Source organism: Linepithema humile, chromosome 7, assembly GCF_040581485.1.
Source record: "Linepithema humile isolate Giens D197 chromosome 7, Lhum_UNIL_v1.0, whole genome shotgun sequence".
NCBI classification, from domain to species: Eukaryota; Metazoa; Arthropoda; class Insecta; order Hymenoptera; family Formicidae; genus Linepithema; species Linepithema humile.
In genome coordinates, this window is record NC_090134.1 from 21,642,646 (window position 1) to 21,660,382 (window position 17,737).

At 40.7% G+C, this 17,737-nt stretch overlaps 4 protein-coding genes across 6 annotated transcripts; 2 read left to right on the forward strand and 2 right to left on the reverse strand.

Moving 5' to 3' along the window:
* Window positions 1–98: 98 nt before the first annotated feature.
* On the forward strand, window positions 99–13,687 carry LOC105668361 (sushi, von Willebrand factor type A, EGF and pentraxin domain-containing protein 1). 3 transcript variants are annotated; one of them, XM_067359303.1, is made up of 32 exons: window positions 99–1,219; window positions 1,283–1,570; window positions 1,704–1,959; window positions 2,137–2,325; window positions 2,494–2,658; window positions 3,684–3,866; window positions 3,944–4,159; window positions 4,234–4,434; window positions 4,555–4,803; window positions 4,912–5,160; window positions 5,254–5,463; window positions 5,535–5,629; window positions 5,709–5,997; window positions 6,067–6,279; window positions 6,409–6,570; window positions 6,629–6,922; window positions 7,047–7,189; window positions 7,262–7,361; window positions 7,431–7,644; window positions 7,705–7,862; window positions 8,000–8,088; window positions 8,481–8,590; window positions 8,723–8,895; window positions 8,970–9,181; window positions 9,249–9,456; window positions 9,607–9,780; window positions 9,898–9,989; window positions 10,054–10,190; window positions 10,515–11,424; window positions 11,554–11,725; window positions 11,796–11,984; window positions 12,095–13,687. In XM_067359303.1, the coding sequence occupies exons 1-32, from the start codon at window positions 896–898 to the stop codon at window positions 12,256–12,258; spliced, it is 6,828 nt and encodes a 2,275-aa protein (XP_067215404.1). In that variant the 5' UTR covers window positions 99–895; the 3' UTR covers window positions 12,259–13,687. The 3 variants fall into 3 exon arrangements, with proteins under 3 accessions (XP_067215404.1, XP_012216127.2, XP_067215405.1); XM_012360704.2 differs by having other exon boundaries at window positions 108–1,219; window positions 8,970–9,184; XM_067359304.1 differs by lacking the exon at window positions 6,409–6,570 and having other exon boundaries at window positions 108–1,219; window positions 8,970–9,184.
* On the reverse strand, window positions 2,655–3,479 carry LOC137001119 (uncharacterized). The gene is made up of 3 exons (XM_067359309.1): window positions 3,276–3,479; window positions 3,090–3,207; window positions 2,655–2,944 (listed from the first exon to the last, which is right to left on the reverse strand). The coding sequence occupies exons 1-3, from the start codon at window positions 3,404–3,406 to the stop codon at window positions 2,804–2,806; spliced, it is 390 nt and encodes a 129-aa protein (XP_067215410.1). The 5' UTR covers window positions 3,407–3,479; the 3' UTR covers window positions 2,655–2,803.
* On the reverse strand, window positions 12,334–14,698 carry Manf (mesencephalic astrocyte-derived neurotrophic factor). Its single transcript, XM_012360708.2, has 5 exons — window positions 14,516–14,698; window positions 14,005–14,105; window positions 13,794–13,918; window positions 13,551–13,692; window positions 12,334–13,478 (listed from the first exon to the last, which is right to left on the reverse strand). Exons 2-5 carry the CDS (start codon window positions 14,084–14,086, stop codon window positions 13,300–13,302), a joined length of 528 nt encoding a protein of 175 aa, XP_012216131.1. The 5' UTR covers window positions 14,087–14,105; window positions 14,516–14,698; the 3' UTR covers window positions 12,334–13,299.
* Window positions 14,699–14,871: 173 nt separating this feature from the next.
* Window positions 14,872–16,536, forward strand: Alg3 (Alg3, alpha-1,3- mannosyltransferase). The gene has a single exon (XM_012360934.2). The coding sequence runs from the start codon at window positions 14,914–14,916 to the stop codon at window positions 16,261–16,263; it is 1,350 nt and encodes a 449-aa protein (XP_012216357.1). The 5' UTR covers window positions 14,872–14,913; the 3' UTR covers window positions 16,264–16,536.
* Window positions 16,537–17,737: the final 1,201 nt, after the last annotated feature.

Genomic DNA, 17,737 nt, shown 5'->3' on the forward strand with positions numbered 1-17,737 from the left:
CGTCGCTACCGTGGAACATCCCTTCCATCCGTGACACAAACATGACACCCTTCCACGCGCGTGACGATAGGAGAGGTCGCCTAGACCGATGAAAACATCCGAGTGAGTTAATTATCGCGACGATTGCTTCGGTGGCTTCGTATCTCCGCGGTATCAAAGAGACACGGTCATATCTCGCGTCAAGCGCAACAAATTCAACGCGGCCAAATTGCGCGTCTACACACAGTTCATCTGGTTGAGAATACTTCGCATTATCGTATCCCGATAATGCCTGGAACGCATCTCGATTGGCTTAATTAATAGGCTGGAGAGTTTCTGTTGCAAAACGAAATAATACGAATGAGAATTAAAATGAGAAAAAATATATAAAAAAAAAGAGAAGGTCAAAGTTGAATTGAAATCAAATCTTTGTTCGAGGCTAATAATTTGCTCACTTCTGTGAGAATAAGAATTGCGACTGTTGGAAGACTAGCAATATAATCGAATGAGCTTAGAAGAGAGTCGCCGATTGTTCACGGACACGTGCGCACTTCGAGAAACTCATTCGAACAGAGGGTCCCTTGTTCTCACGTCTTTGCGTTATGCTCTTTTACAGGCGATTCCACCGTCCGCCGCAGTAGTGCCTCGTCCCCCTCGTGCACAACCGACTTCCCAGTCGTGTTTTCGCAATCAAGTGCACGGCGGTAATTTACGACAAACCGACTGCGGTCGTCCTCGCGACGTCTGCAATTTTTTTCCGCTCGCGAGCGATGAACGTGAAAGTGACGCGTACGTACACTCTTTTCTCTTCCGGTTGAGAAACGGAGAAGAAATGTTCGTTGTAGGCCGCGCGTTTCTCTAAGTCGCAAATTATAATAATACAGCGAAACTCTCATTTTGTACGCATTGTCCAAGTATGCCAATATTTTGCCGTAGACGATTCGTCAAGCACGACGCGATGGAATATTTAAAAGTTTTGCTGCTGACGATCAGAGTACTTTCTCTATTTTTAAATCTTACCAAGTGCGCCGGTGATGGAAGCCCGAACGGCTTAGAGATCGGCATGAACGAGACGAATGTAACGTCTACATTCTTAAATTTTGGTCAAAAGACCAACGGGAGTCAACGCTACTGGTACGAGCATCTGGACGATGCTGACAGAATGCTGAAGAGCAAAGCCGATATCTTGTCCCGCTTGCTGAAGATGCACATAGACCGTTTGCGCAAGAAGACCGATCAGGTAGAGAAAAGTAAGAATACATCCTCTCGTCGTACTTCATTTCAACCGGCGACTTGTTCGCAGGTGGAACTGGTGTTTCTGGTGGACGCGTCCGGTTCGGTCGGCGCGGAAAATTTCCGCAGCGAGCTGAACTTCGTGACGAAACTTCTGTCGGACTACACGGTGGACGCCTTAGCCGCACGTGTTGCGGTCGTCACTTTCGGCGGTAGAGGTAACATCCATCGGAATGTGGATCAAATTTCCAAACACGGGCCGAACGATCACAAGTGCTATTTGCTGAACAAGCAGTTCAGCAACATCACTTACAGCGGCGGAGGGACTTACACGCGCGGCGCGCTTCTCGAAGCGTTGGTAAGTATTGCATGTTTTGTCTACAAAGTTTGCAGATGTAAGAAGAATGCTGTTAGAATTATAATTGTGAGATATTCGCCCCTTTTATCGGCGGCAATTTGCAACTGTTTAATAATTGTGCGTTATTCGCAAGGCGATTCTCGAGAAAGGCCGCGAGACGTCGAACAAGGTGGTGTTTCTGATAACCGACGGCTTCAGCAACGGCGGCGATCCACGTCCCGCGGCCAATCTTCTGAAAAATACAGGCGCCACGGTGTTCACATTCGGTATTCGTACAGGAAACGTGGAGGAATTGCATGACATCGCCAGCTCGCCCGGATACACGCACAGCTACCTCCTCGACAGTTTCGCGGAGTTCGAAGCTCTGGCGCGTCGCGCTTTGCATCGCGGTGAGCGTTCTGTCGCATGAAAGGTCTTCGAAAATCACATTGAGAACATATTCTTCTTATTTCAACTACAAAAAATTAAAATTAGAAATCAGACGAATTCTTATTCTTCAAATTGAATGCAAGATGGGTAAAAATGCCGTCAAAGCCGGAAAAACGTTTAAATTTGATGTCTTCCAGATTTGAAAACCGGACAGTACACGCCTGTGACTCTGCCTACCGATTGCAACAATCTGTGCTCGGAAAGCACGGCGAATCAGATTTGCTGCGACGATCTGGCGACCTGCACCTGCGGCACCGCGACTGGACATTACGCCTGCATTTGTCCGCCCGGATACTTCGGTTCCGGTCTCAAAGGCTTCTGTCAACGTGAGTCGACCGTCGAGTCGCGAAAATTTATTTAAAACGCTCGTCATTTGTCGATTATTCACATTTAATGCGTACACGTTGCTTCATCCAATTTTTAAATGTTATATTCAATCTTCTATAAGTTATTCACAGTTTCCGGAAATAAATTTTCGTTGTTGCTTGCGATAGCTTGTCCAAACGGGACGTACGCTGCCGGAAACACTTCCGGAGATTCCACCGCCGTGTGCGTGCCCTGTCCGGATGCGAATCAAGTTACCGTCAAAGTTCCCGCGACCTCGGCACTCGACTGCGTGTGCGCTTCCGGATTTACAACAGATGGTTCCAAATGCGAGGGTAAATATCGCGCATTCAATATAACCAGGAATCATTAATTATCGTACGCGTATAAAAATTTTACAAGATATGGATTGATTATCGAGTTCAACGTACTTTCGAATAAACGGCTCCGGAATAACGAAAAGTCGAGAATTTTTGATTCTCAAATGAAGCCCTTGCCTGCTGCGAGTCTCGGCACATCTCCCCGAATGAAAATTATGCCCTTGGAAGGATCAGGATAATTCGCGATGCACGAGCCGTACTTCTCCAAGCGAAATTCAGACTTCGCCGCGAGCCATCCGTACTGCGCAGTATTAGCTCAAATTTTAATGTAAGGTTCAAGTAAAGATAACAATTGAAATGGAATACGCATAAATATAATATATAATTTTTATTATGGAGATAAAAAATGTATATTATTTCAAGGCTTGTCGATAATTAATTCATACCTCGCCATTGCTTGTGATTGGTATCGGCAAGCACGTTCTCTCTCGCTCGACAACAATATCATCCTTCACTCCAACAGTTCTCTCCTTGTACAGCTCGGTTATTTCGTGATGGAGCTTTCTTCAATGCATTTAATTGTCAAATGTGATGAAGAGAATTTTTAAATGGTCCTAAGCGGCGTTACTCACTCATATTCCTTCAACAGCAGCTCGTACTTCTGAAACCATTTCATTTGCGTTAATCGCGATTTCTTCATATCTTCAGTCAAATTTCGAAACAGTGCGACGAAATCTCTAGGTTTGTGATTACGCGTGCTCATGTTGCCGAGAATCACGCTTGAAAAATTTTAATCGAAAAAATGCTGAGACTCCTCGCGGTTGTCAATACAAATTTAACTCTGAAATTATTCGCGAGTAGAAAGATTCATTTGAAGGAAGAGTGACAAGTAAAAAATATATGAAGTTCGTTTTTTTTTAAATTAAAAGCGCGTATCCTTGTTTTATAAAAAGAAGACTACACTTTTATACATTGATAAATAAATGCAATTAATATCTTTTAGTTTTAGTGTAATATATAGAGTGGATGTATCTTTTCAGCTATAACGTGCCCAAAGTTAAAAGTCCCCGAGAACGGCTATCTGGTAAAGGCGAACGCCTGCAGCAACGTGGTGCACGCGGCGTGCGGCATAAGATGCCGCATCGGCTTTCATCTTACCGGCGACAGCATTCGACTCTGCGGGAAGGACGGCACTTGGTCCGGGCACGAGCCGCAGTGCTTACGTAAGTAGGACTTGCAATTCTTTCGTCACTAAATAAACGAATGAGTGGAAGTGAATTTTTTCTGAAACCGATTGCAGTGAAAACGTGCCCGGCGCTCCGCGAGCCCGCGCACGGTCGCGTGAAGTGCCAACATGACGAGAATTATCAGCATCAATTTGAGGAGAACTCCACCGTCTATCCGATCGACACCCGCTGTCAGTTCAAATGCAACGTCGGCTATCAGCTTCGCGGCAGCAAGGTGCGCAATTGCCTACCCTTGTCCCGATGGGACGGTCTGAAAGTCACTTGCACGGGTAAAGCAACGTTACACACTTCAGCATTTTGTAACGACGCGCCGAGATTAATGAAGATATTAATGTCGCGCTAGCTGTAAAATGCGAACCCCTGCCGCAAATTACGAACGGCGCTATCACCCCGCTAATCTGCACCGGTACGGCGAAGGTGCCCTTCGCCACCAACTGCACGATCGCCTGTGGCAGGGGCTTCGTCCTGGAAGGACCCTCCAGCAGATCGTGCAGCGGACGCACTGGAATTTGGTCCCATCGTCACAGCGTCAATCGATGCGTAGGTCAGTGCGCTGAGGTTAAATACTACGCGTGAAAATTTAAACTTGAAAAAGTCTCAATTATTTGCAAGTTAAATTGCAATTTCTGGTTGTAATGTATATCTTTCAAAACGCGATGTGCAGATAAAATGCCACCCTCCATAAAGTGCCCGCCCGATATTATCGTGGAAACTGCGAAGAGTCAGAACTACGCGTACGTGAACTGGACGATACCCGAAGTGACGGACAACGCGGACGCGTCGCCTATCTTGTGGACGAAGCCGCATCTTGTCCTGCCGTGGAAAGCGAAAATCGGTACGCGTATTGTGGTGTACATAGCGCAAGATGCGAGTGGCAACAAGGCCAAATGCAAGTTTAAAGTTAAAGTCTTTGGTAAGTTAAGGCTCGGAAATACATTCAACAAGCATTATATTAAAAAAATATAACACTCAATTGTATATTTTTTTTTTCAAAATTTTGAGTAATATTTTACGGTCGTAGACAGGGAGCCACCGACGGTCGAAAGTTGCATCGACCCACCGATGTTTTATACCGATCTCGATAGCGGTCTCGGCAACGTGACGTGGGACGAGCCGGTCTTCTACGACAATTCGAGGATTTCCGTGCAAGTAAATCAAAGTCACGAACCTGGCAAGAATATTTTTCCCATTGGCCGTGCGAGAGTCTTCTACAACGCCACCGATAAGTACGGCAATCGAGCGACTTGTGTGCTGAACATTACAGTAGAAGGTATACCTTTCTTTATTTTATACACGTGACGATTGCATTTAACGATATTAATATAATAATCCCACAAAACTCTTGTTCTCAAATTTTTCTTAGACGTGTGTAAGACTCTAAGAGCGCCCATCAATGGTCGGCTGAACTGTTCTTCGACGAGTGATCGCGAAACGCGATGCATCGCAACTTGCGAGGATGGTTATGATTTTGCAGTCGAACCGGCGAATTTCAATATTGTTAACGACGAGCTGCTGTTAAAATGTAATTCCAGCGATCATATATGGGAGAGCAATTATTTGCCGGAATGTTCAGGTATTTGTGCTAAATTTATGAAGATTATCAATGAAAATATCGCATAATTATATAATTTTATCAATCAATAGAAACAAAGATACCGAAGATAATATCTCAGGAAGGAAACATGATATTAGAAGGCAATGCAAGTACAATGTGCGACAATCAAACTACTCTTCGTGAAGTAAGCACTTATATTTAATAAAAATGACAATTTGTAAATAGATTATTATTTTGTTAAGTGTTGGAGTCGTTCCTTGTAGTTAAACGATCACATCATTAACGACTTGAAATTAAAAATGCTGGATATTTGCGGCAACGACATCGAGTGCAGTCTGATTGAATTCGATCCCGAATGCAAGAGTAAACTTTCATCGAAAAATTTTGAAGACAACCTAATAAGAAGAAGACGAAGATCCGATACAAATATTTTTGGAGATAACAAAATAATGCTTGGAAGATTGAAACGTGCTGTCAAGTCGAGCACCGACAAAGATAAAGTCAAACCTAAGCGGAAAAGGGAGAAGATAGAGATTAGATTTAAGTTCATAGGTAAAAATTGAATTTCATTCTAATTCTGTGAAATTTCAAATTTCATTAATGCGCAAGGAAACCGTCTAGGAAGAATAATCGACGAGAACTTCGAAAATCCGAAACGGGGAGTACAAAAGTTGAGGGAGAAGATCGAGGCGATGACGCATTTAGGGAAACTGGACTTGCTCAACAACAGGACCAATCAGGAGTTCGCAAAGCTCGCCTTGAATCTGCATCTCGTGTTCAAGGAGCCTCAGGATCTCTGCGATCCCGGGAGCGTGCTGAAGAGACACGGTTGCGGTGAGTGTAAATTATCGTACGATTTCCTCGAGAATCGAATCAATATCCGCGAATCTGCCTTTAAAAGGACAATTCAATCGGTATATTTTGTAACGCGCTGTGAATACATCTTGATTCAATGTCCTTTAGTGAAGTGTCTCGCGGGCACCTTTTACAATTCCTCCGCCAGAATTTGCCAGCCGTGTCCGTTCGGACAATACCAGGATGCGACTGCGTCGTTGAATTGCACATCCTGCCCGGAGCACACCTTCACGAAGAGGATGCACGTGAAGTCCTTAAAAGATTGCATTCGTAAGACTACAGTCGAATACATCGAGTTCGACGTTGTAATATATTTCTTCCATTGCAGCTGTATGCCGACCAGGATATTATTCGCGGCGTAGACGCTATCACGGATCGCGCTTAGCCATGGAGCCGTGTTTCGCGTGCGATATCGGGTTTTATCAGCCAAATTACGGACAAATCGAATGCCTGCCGTGTCCGTCGAATACGACGACAGAGAGACTGGGCTGTACAAGTGTCAGTGATTGCTCGCCGATGCGCGACAAGGAAATCGATTGCCGGACGGATCCGTGTCTCAATGGAGGTCGATGCCTCCAGGACGAAAGCGGTTTTGTTTGCGAATGTCTCGAATATTTCATGGGTAAAACATTCAATCGTAACGACGAGTATATTTAACTGCTTCTATTTCTCTTTGGCTCTTAATTCTTATTTTGTTGTTACAAGTAGAATTGATATTCGTCTCCGTCGCGGACTTATTCTTTCAGGATCGAAATGCGAAGAGTTTAAGGATCCATGCGGTTCTTCGCCTTGCTTGAACGAGGGAGTATGTAAGATTCATCAATATCCTGATAACTCTGTGACATACGACTGCACGTGTAGAGCCAGTTACACAGGCGCCAATTGCGAGGTGAGCGAACGTGGATACAGTAATAAATTTTATATGAATACGAAATCGATAAATTAATTTGTTTTCTCACAGATTTACATAGATGAATGCTCCGCCAATCCTTGCCAGAACGGTGGAAAGTGCGAGAGTACCGAGAATGATTTCACCTGCGAATGCAAGGATGGATTTGAAGGTATTTTTCTTCGTATTAAATAAATAATTATAACAAAGTGATATTTTTTCAATTTGAACGTCTCTACAGGCCAGTTTTGCGAAATTTCTATGGACCATTGCGAGCTTATGCCGTGCGAGGAAGGATCCGTGTGTCGCACCGTAAACGGAACCTGGCGATGCTTCTGCAAATCCGGATTCTTGGGTCGTCATTGCAACCTGTTGCCCTGCGACTGGTTGCCATGTCCCGCAAATGCAATTTGCGTGAATCTCAAGGAGGAGAACGCGACGCGAGAGAGTTATAGGTTTGTAAAAGCATTGTAAACGTGAAAATATCAGCTCGTATGATCTTACAATTGATTCAGGTGCGACTGTCCGGACGGATACACAGGAGAGGATTGCATGACCAGAATCAATCACTGCGAGCGTTTGCCTTGCTTAAACAACGGAAAGTGTATCAATCACGTTAACAATTACACTTGCGACTGCCATATTCTTTTCACAGGACGCAACTGCGAAATTGGCAAGTTGACATTTCAATACTAAAAATATCAATACGTCTCGTATTTTTTAAAATCTTATTTCTGCAATTTCTTAGATCATAATTTAGTGGATAATTATTTATATGATATTAATTAAAGATTGTTTCAATGGACGCAGAATTATCAGCTGATTATGTGATGCACTTTACGAGGTCCGGCACGACAGATTACGTCATCATGAAAGGACCCGAAAAGGATCTTTCGCAGGTAAATCAATGATATACATTTTTGAAATGTCATATTTGCGAGCGATTTTTAAGACGATTTTTCCTTTTCCAAATTTTGTCCAAAGTTTAATTTTTGATTTATAACTTAATCGAAAAGAATACGACAAAAACATCAGATTGTTTTGAATCATCCTGTATAATAAATAATAATAAACGCAAAAAGTTGAATTTTTGATTGATGCACGTTGCTCAAAGGACTTAATCATTCTCTTCTTTCTATTTTCCAGTCTTCTTCATTAAACGCAACCGAACTAACTAGAACGCTTAATTTTTTTCGCTGAGATCTGATTAGGTCCATCAATCAATCAAACAATACCACATATTGTCTAAACAAAAAAGAATTATGACGTTTCTGAATTTTTTTACTTACAGTTGTCTGTCTGTCTGTGGTTGCAATCGATGGACACCTTCAATTACGGTACGGTATTATCGTACGCGACAGCGTTTCACGATAACTCCTTCACGCTGACGGATTACAACGGGTAAATACTCGTAAAAATGTAAAAAAGTTAAAAAAGATGTAGAAGATATGTATAAAGATTAATATCTGCTACATTTCTCTAGAGTTTCCAGTTTTTTTTTGTTTGTCAATGAAAAATGATATATTCTTACAGATTCGTTCTATATGTTAACGGCGAAAAAGTTGTAACCGACGTCAAAGTCAACGACGGTTATTGGCACTTCCTGTGCGTTACTTGGGAGAGCGAGTACGGCTCCTGGCGCGTGTTCGTCGACGGGATCCTTCGAGATAACGGCATTCGTTTAGCGCAGGGAGCTGTCGTACAAGGTAACGCGCGTTATCGTCACAAATTTGTAGAACAATGAAAACAATTTAATTAAAATCATGACCGTTTTACCCAGCCAATGGATCCCTCGTTATCGGACAGGAGCAGGATCGCTTGGGAGGCGGGTTTTCCGAGTCGGAAGCGTTTCTGGGGAAGCTCGGCTTGCTGGACATGTGGGACGTCGTTCTCGAAGAGAGTAACGTTACAGAGTTATGGAACAGCTGCGAGAAATATCACGGAAGTCTCGTGGCCTGGGCGCAAGTGCGACAATATATTCACGGCGACGTCGTGGTGATTATGCTTCCATTCAATTTCAGCGACGGATCGTAAGCGATGATCCTAACGACACTTTCAGATTCTAGCCAGCCCGTTCTGTCGCGGCTGTCCGCTGCCCGTCGTACCCTTCCGAGGCAACATCAACGTGAGCGAAGACCTGTCAGAGGTGACGTATTACTGCGACAACGGATACGCGATTCGGTTTGGCGGCGAGGAGCATTGGTCGTTCGGAAGAAGGTGCCTCAAGCACGGCCAGTGGGAAGGATACGACACGCCAGTCTGTATGAGTGAGTTCCGGATTTTATTAATACGTAAGAGAAATCGTGCTTCGTAAGGCTGCAAATCCAATGTTAATTTCGATCAAAGAAATACTAATTTTTAAAATAATTCTCACGCAAACGTGCTAAAAAAGCTGACAATTCTACTGCGTGTTCAAGAAATAAAATGCGGCTTCCCGGGATACTTTCCGCGTGGACACATCCACGGCAAGTCGTACTCATTCGGGGACGAAATATATTATTCTTGCGCCGAAGGCTACGAGCTTCGAGGGAACCCACATCGAATTTGCAATTCCGATGGAAAGTGGACCGGGCTGCCTCCGATCTGCATAGGTATAAAGTTAAAATAAAACGTTATACGTGAAAAAAATTGTTCATAAAAAAATACAAGCACGGTACAAAGTTAGTATTCAACGAAATTCAAGCGCTAATCGCTCTGCCTTTCAACAGGAACGACATGCAAGAACTTGCTGGCTCCAGAAAACGGGGACATAGAATACATATTAGAGGAGAACGAGCGAGATGACGTTACGATATTGCAGGTGTGCTTCTTACTCTTCGCAAGAAAATTGTAAGATATTAAATTGATCGTTCAATTTTTTTTAGGCTGGTCAGCAACTGGAATTCAAATGCAATCCTGGATATCGTTTAACAGGAGAAAGGTACTTGACCTGCTTAGAGACCGGCGTTTGGGATCACGAGAGGCCGTCTTGTACACTTTACGGATGTCTGCCGCCAAAAGAGTTATGAATCGAGTCCCACTTGAAGCTTTCTATCTTTAATTCTTTGCGATAAAGGAGCCAATATTAAGTATTTCGTACCTTTTTTAACGCTATCACGCCAAGACAAATGTAACAATCAATTTTTATTATCCAGAAAATTTTATCAAGACTAAAAAAAAAAAAATATAGTTCGCCAATTGCAATCATGTGCTGCTTTAATTGCTTGAAGAGCTGTGCGGAAAATTGTTCACACAGAATCGCAAAGAATGAAAGAAAATGAAAAATTTGTTTAATTACAAGTTTTGTTCAACAAAGATTTTTAAAAATTATATATTTTGAATATAGAATAGAACACGGCTACATCGTCTTTCCGGATAGCGACAATTTTAACCGGACTTCCGATCCCGAGGAAAATACAATCGACGAGCTATCGAGAAAAACGTATCATTACGATGATATCATTGGCTTCTCCTGCTATCGCGGCTACAAGTTCCGCGGCAATCACAATCTGTTGACGGAATTCAAGCTGCAGTGTTCTACAAACGGCACCTGGATGGGTTTCGTACCCGATTGCGTCCCGCGCGTGTGTCCCTGGCCGAATCGCGTGGAAAACGCAAAGATCTTTCTCAAGAAACGAGACAACGTCACGCTCGAAGTTCCCGTGGAAAGAAACGCGATATCGGATGGCGATGACACTGCCGGGAACAATGAAAGCGAAGCGACGGGAGGAACGTTCCTTCCAGACACATTCGTTTCCGGTGCGGAAATTGTCGTCGTCTGCGATCCGGGATACGAATTGCACGGCGACGCGATCAGAACGTGCAGCGAGGAAGAGATTTGGTCATCGGCTTTCGTTTCTTGCGAACCTCGCAATTGTTCCGTCGGCGATAACCCGCTTTTTAAATTCCTCAAAAAACTGGAGAACGAAACTGTCTTTGGAAACGACGCGAACGTGTTGTCGCTCGATTTGGAGAAGAAATGGAACGGCGTGGAGAACGTTACGGACACGTACAAAAACCTGGAAATCTTCGTCGAGGGAAACGGCTACGGGCAACGAATAATTCTAACGTGTCAAAATAACGCGCAAATGAACTTGGACAAGCTAATTGCAAACGAGACCGTCTTAAATATAACATGGATGTGCAACGAGACCGCAAATTGGCAGGTTTCGAATTCATTTCTAAAAGAATCCGCACTCGACCGGCTGTTCAATGATTCAACGTATATCTGCGATAGATCGTGCGCGCCTCCGGAAGTAAGTCAAACGCTTTTTTTAGAGCCGTGCTAAAGAATTTTAATTGCGAGGCAAGTTTCGAGAATAGCGTTTGAAATTTCAAATATTTATAATTAATTTCAACTGTTTTATTTACTGAATTCAATTTAGATACCGGAATACGGATATATCGATAACAACAATAGCACTGAAGACATCAACGATCGCAAGGTGATGAACAGTATTATTACTTTCAAATGCCGTCACGGATACGTTCTCGGGGGTAACGACAAATCCGTTTGCTTATCAAATGCTACATGGTCCGCTTTGCCTACTTGCAAACGTACGTTGTTTCTCAACATCGCGAACTAGAAAAATTGAATATTTAATTCTAAATATGAATTTCTTTCCAGCTGTAACATGCGGGGAGCCGCCGATTTTCGCCAACGCGATGTCGAAGACAGACGTAGGCCGAACTCGGAATTTCACTTTTGGTAACATGATCTCTTATCAATGCATCGCGGGATATCATATGTTCGGACAAGCAAATTTGAGATGCTTGGGAAGCGGCAAGTGGTCCAGAATAAATGGCAGATGTTCGAGTGCGTTTAGAAATGATATACAATTGCAAAAATCTATCAGCTTTATTCTATCATTAATTTATTATCAATCCCATCATTAATCAGCCTTAAATCATGTTACCGATTTTCAGAAATATCGTGCGGTAGACCGCAGCTTCAGCAGGGAATCGTACTCCATGGCCGTTCGTATCTGTTTCAAGATCAGTTGACGTACGTGTGCCCTAACGGTAAAAAGCAGGGAATGATCACGTGTCGAGCCGATGGGAAATGGAACGAGTTACCGAAGTGTAACTGAAGTAAAGACACGTCATTATTACGCATCGCGAAGGATTCAGCGCAAAGTTTTGCAATAGTTCACAGTAAAACGACGTTTCTACTTTTGTAACAACACATATGCTTTTTATTTCCTTCTAATCTCTCGTATCAAGATTCACAAATGTAATGTATAGAAAACGCAATTACGCAGTCTTATCGTGAACTAAAGAATTCAGTGGGATATTCAGAGTAATACATTCAGATATGCGACAATATCTTATCTACAATTAATTATGCTTTTTTTACCATAATCCTTAATTTTTTAATATTGTACCTTGAATATAGACAAATTTGTATCGCGTTTAATTGGAAAAGTTGGTGTATATCGATACAAATAATTCTTATCTCAAAGATTGGCATTTTGTTTGAACTTCGCGCAATCGAGATATAGTTTAACAATACCAAAGTCTTTAAAAAAATTTTCCAGAAATTTATATATACATTTCATGATCAATTTAAAAAAGAATTCATTTTAACACAGTTTGATGAACTACCTCTTTACACACATCATTTGACACTGCGTTTTAGTACTCTGTCTATAAATATTCGGATATATTGACATTTGCAAATTACTACACTATCTGAGGAAGAGCAATGAAGATAAATACGTGTGAAAATAATTTCTCGTATAAAGGCTGTATATATAAATTTACACTTAATGCTGATGTCATAAAAATGGAGCACCTTCGATAAAATAGATTCATTATTAGCATGGCTACATCGGAGAGAAATGAAATTCTTCAAACGTTTTTTAACAAAATTTTCATTGCTCAATATTGTTTGCTTCATCCTAACGTTTGTTTTGTGACAATATCTCCTACTTCGTTTAATGGAACCTAAATGTTTTAGTTCAAGAGACTGTCAATGAAGATAAACTTTTGTGAAACACAAAGCTACAAAAGTCATATACGGACACGAATAAATACATTTCTAAATGCTGCAAACAATTCCTCCGCAAATTGAAGAGACAGGAATTTTAGCCATACTAATATAATTGCTTGTCTAAATTGAAGACAGTTCTTCAAAGTTCCGTCTTTGAGCTACTACTGGAATATTTAGGTTTGAGCTCCTCAATTCGTTTAATAAAGTCCGTTTTCTCTATGCAACCGTCACAGGACTCTTCCCAGTCATTAAGAATTTTCTTCAAATCCCGTACCTTTAGCTTCTTCAGATCTACCGTATTGAGATCGATTTGTTTTTCTAAAATAAAATATTAACATTACACAGAATGTCAATGTTTGCAATAAGAATTGCAAAATTTTATATACGTACCAAATCTTAGATCGCATATTTGAGCATCTCGCTTTTTCAGCTTTTCACATATTTTGTCTGCAGGCATAGACCATGACAGTGGTTTACTAAGCTCGCCCAAAATACCAGTGGCAGATTCTTCTAACCCGCCTAAATAATAGCACTAGAAGCATATGATAAATTAATGATCCAATTAAATTATGCAATCTAATTAATAGAAGAAATATTTGAAATTCGCATTTATTTGCATCAATTTATACTTACAAATCTGTTTTCTTTTGATTTGGTGCTTTTACAGAATTCTCGAAACTTTGCCTCAATCTTTTTGGTATCTTCTTTAATATCTGCTGTCAATGTTTGACTAAACTTGTTCACGACAGCAACGCATACTGTAAAATTACATGAGAAAGTAAGAAATGTCATATAAATTATTCATACAAATTTAAATATAAACATAAGTCATAGAGAACATTACCTTCACATTCACCTTCTTTCAGCGCTGTAACAGTACACACAATTCCCAAAAATATTGAGAGTAGTGGCACTAAAGTATTCATTTTTCTTTTCTTCCGTTCTCTGCAAAAAAAAGTACTGTTATTACACCCAAATAAATGCATGAATAAATATCTGCACAAGTGTACAAGTTCTGTATGCCAATATAAATAAAAACTAATAATACATTAAATATGATCATTTGCAAGAGAAGACTAGAAGCATTTTTTATGACATTGAAAATTTCCGTTACTAATCCATCTAATAAACCTTGACATTTGTACTGCTCTATATATTTTAAAAGAAACTCAATCCAATTTACGTATCACAAATTTCTTACGCGGGATATCAAGAACAGCGATTTTCGGTAACAAAAGCTTATATAAGTGAGCCAGGAAATCGCTGAAAGAATGCAAATTCTAAAATATTGTGACTTCAAAATGACCGTAGGTAGGTTATTCGGAACAAGCGTAAAGAGAGAGTGAGCTACATACCGTCACAATCGATCTAACAATCCGCGTATTTCCGATGCAAGGTCTCCACCGCTTGGTAGCTCGGCAACACACAATGATTTTAATTCATCAGCTCAATTTTTCAAACGAATATCTCGCAATACATCCACCCCGGTTTGAGCCGCGCTCGACGCTTTATACACGTTGCATTCTGTCAAAAACCTAAAATCCCAGCTGGCGCGTAGCGATTGGTCCAGATCAATCATGACGTCATGATGACTCACGACGATTTCGCATCACTCGATTGGTCGTTTTTTACGCCGTGAAAAAAAGATACAAGAAAGATTGTAAGTCGAATGATGAAAAGTGAAGCTGGAAAATTGAAGTTTACTCCTGCGAGAGAGATAGCTGGTTTGTAGGCATAGATATCGCTAGACAATATGGCACCGCGCAGGGAGTCAAGATCCAACGTCAACACCGGCAAATCTTCGATAAAAAATAATAAAAACTGGATACGGAAGTATTTGGAATGGCGAGAACTCGTTTCCCTATTGACCGATCCGAAGAAATTCGCGTTGACGGCGAAGTTATTTCTCGTTTTCGAAGTGGTTCTAAACGTGTTGGTTATCGAGAACGTGCCGTACACAGAAATCGACTGGAAGGCCTACATGCAGGAGGTCGAGGGCTTTCTGAACGGCACTATGGATTACTCGAAATTGCGAGGTGACACCGGGCCGTTGGTTTATCCCGCCGGATTCGTCTACGCCTTCTCCGGCCTGTATTACATAACCTCAAACGGCACGCACATTAAACTAGCACAGTACATTTTTGCGGCGTTGTACCTGGTCCTATTGACGCTGGTCTTCCGGATTTACGCAAGAACCAAGAAGGTGCCGCCCTACATTCTGATCCTGATGTGCTGCACCTCCCACAGGATACACTCGATATTCGTTCTTAGGCTCTTCAACGACCCGTTGGCGATGGTGCTGTTATACATGAGCATCAACTGGTTCCTGGACGACAAGTGGTATCTAGGTAGCATATTTTACAGCCTCGCCGTGTCCGTGAAGATGAATATACTCTTGTTTGCTCCAGCACTACTCATTGCTTATTTGTGTAATCTAGGTACGTTTAAAACCTTGATACATTTATCAATCTGTGCGTTTGTACAGCTGTTACTTGGTTTACCGTTCTTACTGGAGAATTCTGTCGCGTACATAAAGGGTGCTTTCAATCTGGGTAGAGTTTTTGAGTTTAGATGGACTGTAAACTGGCGCTTTTTATCAGAAGATACATTTATTCATCCATACTTTCACATTTCATTGTTACTTTTGCAAGCATTAGTATTGCTTCATTGCGCGCCTACGTGGATTACTTACATGAAATCGTATGCGAAATTAAAGCAAGTGGAGAGAGATTTGAAGCCTCAGTTTCACAAGAAGGAAAAAGTGGATATGTCTGTTGCAAGTCAGTTATTTATCTATCCACTTTTCGTCGCAAACTTCATCGGAATTATGTTCAGCAGATCGTTGCATTATCAATTCTACATCTGGTACTATCATGCACTACCGTACATCGCATGGTGTACCGATTACAAGACTGTTCTTAAATTAGCGATTTTAGGCGTGATTGAATTGTGCTGGAACACGTATCCGAGCACGGTATTCAGTAGCGTGGCGTTACACGCATGCCATATAAAATTACTGTATGGAATTTTGAAAAACAGACCAAATACTGTGACAAACGCGACAAAAGACAAACACGCAATTGCAAACTGTAAAGATACGTAATGTAATTGCATTTTTCTATACATTTTCTTCCTGTATATGAAAAACTATACAAAATATTGAATTGTAATATCTTATTTTCAACAAAGTGATCATGTTATTCATATTATCACCACCATTCTGACATGTGTGGAACAGTTATCCGTGATTTTCTGACTTGTGAATAGGATTGTTTATAAACTGTGTCTATAAATGCGCAAATGTACATGTGTGTAAAAAAAATTACCTTTTGTATATAAAAGAGCCAAATAAATGATGAATATTAGTTTAAAATAATTTGTATTACAAAGGTCTCTTAGAATTAAAATAATGATATGATAAAGAGCCAAAAGCTGGATGGTCGTGCTTATAAATTTATTGAAAACAAACTAATCCAAGCAAACGTTTCAACCTGTAATCAGGTTTTCAATAGGCACTTAGATTTGAACTATTGACACATCAATATCATTACTATTTTAAATATAATTTGGAGACTATGTTCTTCTTACGAAAGCGTCGAACATAACTGAATAATTATGTTCCGAAAACTTAAATCTATTAAACTTGGTCTAACTTCTGTTCTCACAACCATCACTGCGGCTAATTCTAATTGAAAATTTAACACGTCATATTAAGACTACAAGCGAAAGAGAAGCTTTTATATTTTGCGAATGTGTTATCAAGTTTTATATTATAAGAATCGAATTTAACGTAACACTGAAGGACGTTAAAGAAAATCTGGTAGGTATTGAAACGTTTATTTGGATCAGCTTGTTTTTTTATTAGTTTGTTTTCCAACTTAAACGTTAAATATTTTGATCTTTCCTATATAGGTATTCTTCAAATAAACGCGCTTAATAGAAATAAGATAATTTTGAAGTGATCAAATTTAAAATAGAAAGGTGATCAATCGATACGTTGACCCTAGAGCTATTTTGTTAGCGTTGGCCGGAAAATAATTGCGGTTTTGATGTCTGCAATTTTATGAAACGTTTTTTGAAATAAGTTATTTCATTATATGTTGATTATTATATATCATTTAAAAGCTTATTTCGTGCGTTATCTATGTTTATTAACAATATAAATTTTGCTCAATCTTAGACCATTGAAAAAATACGGAAAAACAAAATTTTTGAAAAATTTTTTTCTACAAGTTTAAGCTTGACTGAAATGCAGCGCAAAGGATACAGAATATCAAGGAAACGTAGGGTGAAAGAAGCGATAATCAACATTCAGTCCAACATTGATTAAAAAAATATCATAATGGAGACGTTAGCCTTGAAGATCATGAAGGTCGACGGACGACATTCTCTGGTGGATGAAGGTTTTAAAGAAAACAAGAAAGAAAACAAGAAAGAAAACAAGGTTTTAAAGAAATCGACAATCGAAGAACATATAAATAATCAGAGAGAGAGCTCAAAAAGAGAGCTCGAGAAATGGATCCTCCACGTTAATTGATCGTTGTCCACCAAACAATGTCATTCGCGACCCACACGAT

Coding starts and splice junctions, on each gene's coding strand:
- Manf (XM_012360708.2), bottom strand. CDS start 14,086: ATGAATACTTTAGTGCCACTACTCTCAATATTTTTGGGAATTGTGTGT. Junction 13,919..14,004: donor GAAAGAAGGTGAATGTGAAG/GTAATGTTCTCT, acceptor GTAATTTTACAG/TATGCGTTGCTGTCGTGAAC. Junction 13,479..13,550: donor AATATGCGATCTAAGATTTG/GTACGTATATAA, acceptor ATTTTATTTTAG/AAAAACAAATCGATCTCAAT.
- Alg3 (XM_012360934.2), top strand. CDS start 14,914: ATGGCACCGCGCAGGGAGTCAAGATCCAACGTCAACACCGGCAAATCT.
- LOC105668361 (XM_012360704.2), top strand. CDS start 896: ATGCCAATATTTTGCCGTAGACGATTCGTCAAGCACGACGCGATGGAA. Junction 1,960..2,136: donor GCGTCGCGCTTTGCATCGCG/GTGAGCGTTCTG, acceptor GATGTCTTCCAG/ATTTGAAAACCGGACAGTAC. Junction 7,645..7,704: donor GCGACGCGAGAGAGTTATAG/GTTTGTAAAAGC, acceptor CAATTGATTCAG/GTGCGACTGTCCGGACGGAT.
- LOC137001119 (XM_067359309.1), bottom strand. CDS start 3,406: ATGAGCACGCGTAATCACAAACCTAGAGATTTCGTCGCACTGTTTCGA. Junction 3,208..3,275: donor CTGCTGTTGAAGGAATATGA/GTGAGTAACGCC, acceptor AATGCATTGAAG/AAAGCTCCATCACGAAATAA. Junction 2,945..3,089: donor CAATCACAAGCAATGGCGAG/GTATGAATTAAT, acceptor AATACTGCGCAG/TACGGATGGCTCGCGGCGAA.